Below are 5,000 nucleotides of genomic sequence, written 5' to 3'. Positions count from 1 at the left end.
AAGGGACACAACAAAACACACACACACACACACACACACACACACACACACACACACACACACAAAGGCAGACATGAAAACAAAATCCGTCTTTTGCAACAATGAATCACACACATGAATACACACACACACACACACACACACACACACACACACACACACACACACACACACACACACACACACACACACACACACACACACACACACACACACGTGAAAAGTAAGCCCCGGAAAACACACATCCACACAGGACATTAGAGACTCATTAACTCCAAACAGTTTTTTTTCTACGCGATTTTTTTTAATGATGCTATTAATCTCCGCTCCCCTCCAACCCTTCCCGGCCCCGGCGTTAGGATAAGTGTTCGGGGTTTGGCCTCATAACATCTGAAAGTTCGCTCGTTATAATTTTTCAAAACTTTTCTTTTTTTCTCTTACAATGTCTCTGAAATACTTTTTTTGTGATTTCTATCCGTTAATTTATTTTATTTATCGTTTATATTTACATTTCTATTACCCTATTTCCCGTATAAATATAATGATTTCCCTTCTGTATATTGCGAAATCTGTGCATGTATATTTATATTCGAAAACGTGAAACTGCAATCAGATCCTCCATTTCTTATCTCAGCGATGAGAAATTTTAAGAAAATATGATGCTATTCAACACAGACTTGAAGCACGAGCCTCTAAACGCTGCGACTGTCGTTTAGAGGTTTCTATCCAAAAAATTTTTTCTCAAGCTGATTTCATGGGTTTCTGCTTTTACATTTATTTGTATTTGAATCACTTTCTCCCATACCATATCTTACAAAGTCTGCGCATACATTGTTCTTCAAGAGCGTGAAACTACAAGCAGAGCCCATATTTTCTGATTCGGGGATGAAAAAGTTGAAAATTATGATGCTACTGAACACAAACTTGCAACAGAGGCGCCTCATACGATGGAAACGAAACATATCTAATAACTATATGGGATGATATTATTTTTTTCTCCTTACTTCACCCTTTAAAGTAAAAAAAATATATACATATGATGCTCCTGAACAAAATCTTAACAAACTTCTCGCACGATGAACACGTTAGATTTCATAATTATCTAGGAGCTCTAACTCTTCTTTCCCTTTTTTCACCTGCAAATATAAATGAAGTCCATCCATGCCGCTCTGCATTTCGCTGATTTTTGTTTTCTTCATATTACTTTCCGGTTCGTGTAATTTTGAAATGTCGAAACAGTATTAGAAAAAAAAAACACTAAGTCGTGGACCGAAATCCTTTCATTCTCCGCGCGCAGCTTCCCTCATCCTTCATTCCCCGCCAAGGCTTCGGGAAAGGCAGTTGTGACATTTATGAAGTCAAGTCAGTATTAATTTACCGTGGAGGGAGTCAAAATGGGATGGACGCTACACTCTCTCTCTCTCTCTTATGTAGTAAAAGTGGAAGCAGAGAATAGTAGTAGTAGTAGTAGTAGTAGTAGTAGTAGTAGTAGTAGTAGTAGTAGTAGTAGTAGTAGCAGTAGTAGTAGTAGTAGTAGTAGTAGTAGTAGTAATAGTAGAAATAATAGTAGTAGTAGTAGGAGTAGCCAAGAGCAAGAGCAAATGGTATATTGGCTGTGGTGGAACGCCCGTCGCAATCATGTATATTTAGCGATCGGTTCGAGGAACATGGTTTACCCCATGCCATAAATAATAACTTGCGCTTATCCACTGCATTTGCCAAAAAATATTGCTAAGTGGGTGGGAAAGGCTAATGGAGCAAGCGCTCCTATAAAGTGCGGCTGCTATTCCACCAAACTCAGGCTGACGGGCGGCCACGGGTGTCCACAGCGTGGCTCAGGCTTTGATGCCGAGAGAAAATCTTTTAACTTCAGTAAAACAGAAGTAAAAAAATAGGAAAAGTCCAACCACCAAAACATACAGAATATCAAAATGTATCTTGCATAACAACTAACCGAATATGAAATCTTGAAAAGGGAAGTCACATGTTAACGTGAAGGGGAAAATTTAAAGGCGGAGGAGTAAGGAGTATCTGGTATTTATCTTAGTGTGTGTGGGGGGGAGGGGTATATGTATGTATGTATTTACACACACACACACACACACACACACACACACACACACACACTCACTCACTCACTCACTCACTAACACACACAAACAAACAAACACATGCAATTTTACTATTTTTAATAACTTTTCTGATTCGCGACGCCTTGGTTCTACACCCATGGCTCAGTCCCTTCCTCTTCTCCGTTACCTATTTCTTAAATAACGAGGCGTCACAAGTGTCTAATCTTATTGTCTCTCTCCTGCAGGAAAGAGCGGCAGAGACGGAGGCACCGCAGGGCACGGGCTCGGGACGTGAGCGACGATGAGTTGGACTCCGATGAAGCATCCTCCTTATCACACTCATTGTCCAAATCGTCGTCGTCGTCGTCGTCGTCTACCCTGACATCATCCTCGGGAGAGTCTAACAAGGGACTTTCCTCATCGTCATCGTCTTCATCATCGTCATCTTCCTCATCTTGTTCAGACTCCTCATCGTCGTGCTCCTCATCATCGTCCTCGGAGTCGTCAACGTCGTCTTCGTCAGATTCGTCGGATATCGAGGACCTGATTCCTTGATGGGTCGGGGGGCGGGGCAAGCACGCCACCTCTGCTGCAGCGCTTCACCTTTCTCTGGGGCTTGACATGGAACTGGAGGCGACACTACGCAGAAGTCACGTCAAACTACGCTACAATGTAGCCGTTACTTTCGACAACATGACAGGACGATATTCTTGTTTCTTTCTTTTGAAAACAAGTCATAGCTGAGACAGAAAACTAGAGAATGCGTAGATCAAGAATATTTCAGAGTAGTGTGGCACCAAACAAATAATTACATAGGAAATCTTTCACAAAGTCTAGGCAGATCGTTACAGTGCACTTTTTCCTGTCAACTCAGATGCATGATATTTAGGCACACGAGTGTTCGACTTCATTGTGGCTGTCAGAGCTCTATACACTATTTGTGGGCTGACACGCCTGTCTACGATCGATGACATCACCGTTGTGAGGGTGGTGCTACGTGCGGTCATAATATTTATGAATATACCTCATGTTCACTCACTATAAAACCCTGGGTACGTTTTATAGTGACAATGGTAACCTGATAACACTAGGTTATATAACTACCTGACTTACATTTTTATCATATACTTGTTACACAAATATTCAGTATCATATAGTGTAAATTTTTCCCTTATAAATATATAATATCACTAAGAATACAGTTTTAGAGTTTGATGCTTACGTGAGAAATGTCTTTCTTGATATGGGTAGTGATAAAGCAAGGGAGGGCGGGAGGAAATGGGTGGAAACTGAGAGGTCTCCATCCACACACAGCCGGATTGCAGGCGAGGGTGAGATAAGGAAGGTGGCGTGCCTGCTGAGCGTGCAGAGCGAGTCAACAGCTCGTTCTTTATGAAAATACTCATGTTAAGCTCCACTACGCCCGACAGAAACAGAGCTGCAGAAAACTCTGCATGCAGCTCACAGCTTTCAAAGAACAATTAATCGAAGTGTCCGTCAAGTTTCCAGTATTTATCATCTTTGTACATGAAGTAGCTTCGGTGTTCAGGCTGTGAAAATTAAGATGTACCCTTCGGAATGTGATGGATTTAACGCCCAGCTCGTGAGCGACAGTGACTTTTCTGTGCGTTATCGTCTGATACAGTGTCCTGATCTGGAAACATTATGATGAGTTTTAAAGCGATGTAGATACTGCAACGATACAGACGGAACAATTCATCCAGCTTGGTCTTTTTCAACAGACTTACGACTACCTGGCCGGCCGCCCTGCTGGTCGTGGCCTCGTGTTTACCCTTACAGGCAGTGATGGAGGGGCGGTGCCGTGGGTCCTCCCTGGGCACACATGTGGTATATGAAATAAAAAGGTTGCTGCTGACTGTTTCTATTATTCATGTGCAGACCGATGAGCCCTATTAATCTTTTTTTTTCATATTTGCTCAGCAGATATGCACCACTAATATGAGGTCTTGAATTTTACATTATTTTCAAACATGCTAAACTGAATTACATTATATACATAATAATTATTTGTTTCATAATGTTTAATTGGCTTTCTTATCAGACGTGGCAAACACACACACACACACACACACACACACACACACACACACACACACACACACACACACACACACGAGGTCGCGAGGTGTTGCTGACGAGACGTTCTCATTAGCCACGAGAAAATACATATGTTTAATTAAGATTTTTTTATCGTCCTAATGAAAACGAATTACCGCAGGAAAATAGAATTTGGAGAGGAGTAAAACACAGGGATGCAATGTTAGAGAATACGATAAAGCAGTGCTGAAACAAACCAAAGACTAAGAGGAATCTACATCGTTTCCAAACATTACCCACCACCACTCTGAGCTTGGACAAGGTGCGAAATGTGATGATCTGATTATCCCCTTGACTGCGGATTTCCTACAGTCAGATCTCACCAAGCTACAGGAATGGAACAAAAAAGTAGCTGCTACAATTCAGTGACGAAAAATGTAAAGTCCTGCACCTTGGGAGATGATATCCAGCACACCAATACCACATGGGAAACACTTCACTATCCACCACTGAGGCAGAGAAAGACCTGGGAGTATATGTTACCGGGCTACCACTGAAAGCCAAATCCGTGCCAATCGCAGCAGATGGGTTAAGTAAACGAAGCCGCGGCAACTCACACCTGACCAACATACCTGTCGCGCAAAACACTAAATTAACAACATAATCAGTCATTTATCTTCAGTCAACAGAACCTATGGGGTCCCTACAACTACACTTCCATCCTCCACCGCATCACCACCCCAGTCTCACGAGGCCCGTCTCCACCGCCTTACAGGACAGCACGACCATTAAGCCCAGGTTCCTAGAGGTTTTTAATCCCCCAAAACAAATATTAATTTAATCTCCGTGCTAAGCGACGTGACATTCCTC

The 5,000-nt window shown here is 42.2% G+C and overlaps 1 protein-coding gene across 1 annotated transcript in view; it reads left to right on the top strand.

Moving 5' to 3' along the window:
* The window catches only part of LOC126998889 (serine-rich adhesin for platelets-like), a 76,728-nt gene extending 72,780 nt beyond the window's left edge, over positions 1-3,948 (top strand). The window contains exon 3 of the mRNA XM_050861087.1: positions 2,318-3,948. Coding sequence (XP_050717044.1) covers positions 2,318-2,627 — 310 coding nt within the window. The 3' untranslated portion in view covers positions 2,628-3,948. The remainder of the gene's footprint in view (positions 1-2,317) is intronic.
* The last annotated feature ends 1,052 nt before the right edge of the window (positions 3,949-5,000 follow it).

The sequence above is a fragment of the Eriocheir sinensis genome, chromosome 15, assembly GCF_024679095.1.
Source record: "Eriocheir sinensis breed Jianghai 21 chromosome 15, ASM2467909v1, whole genome shotgun sequence".
NCBI lineage: Eukaryota > Metazoa > Arthropoda > Malacostraca > Decapoda > Varunidae > Eriocheir > Eriocheir sinensis.
Note: the sequence above shows the minus strand (reverse complement) of the source record. Positions and strands in the feature narration are given on the sequence as shown.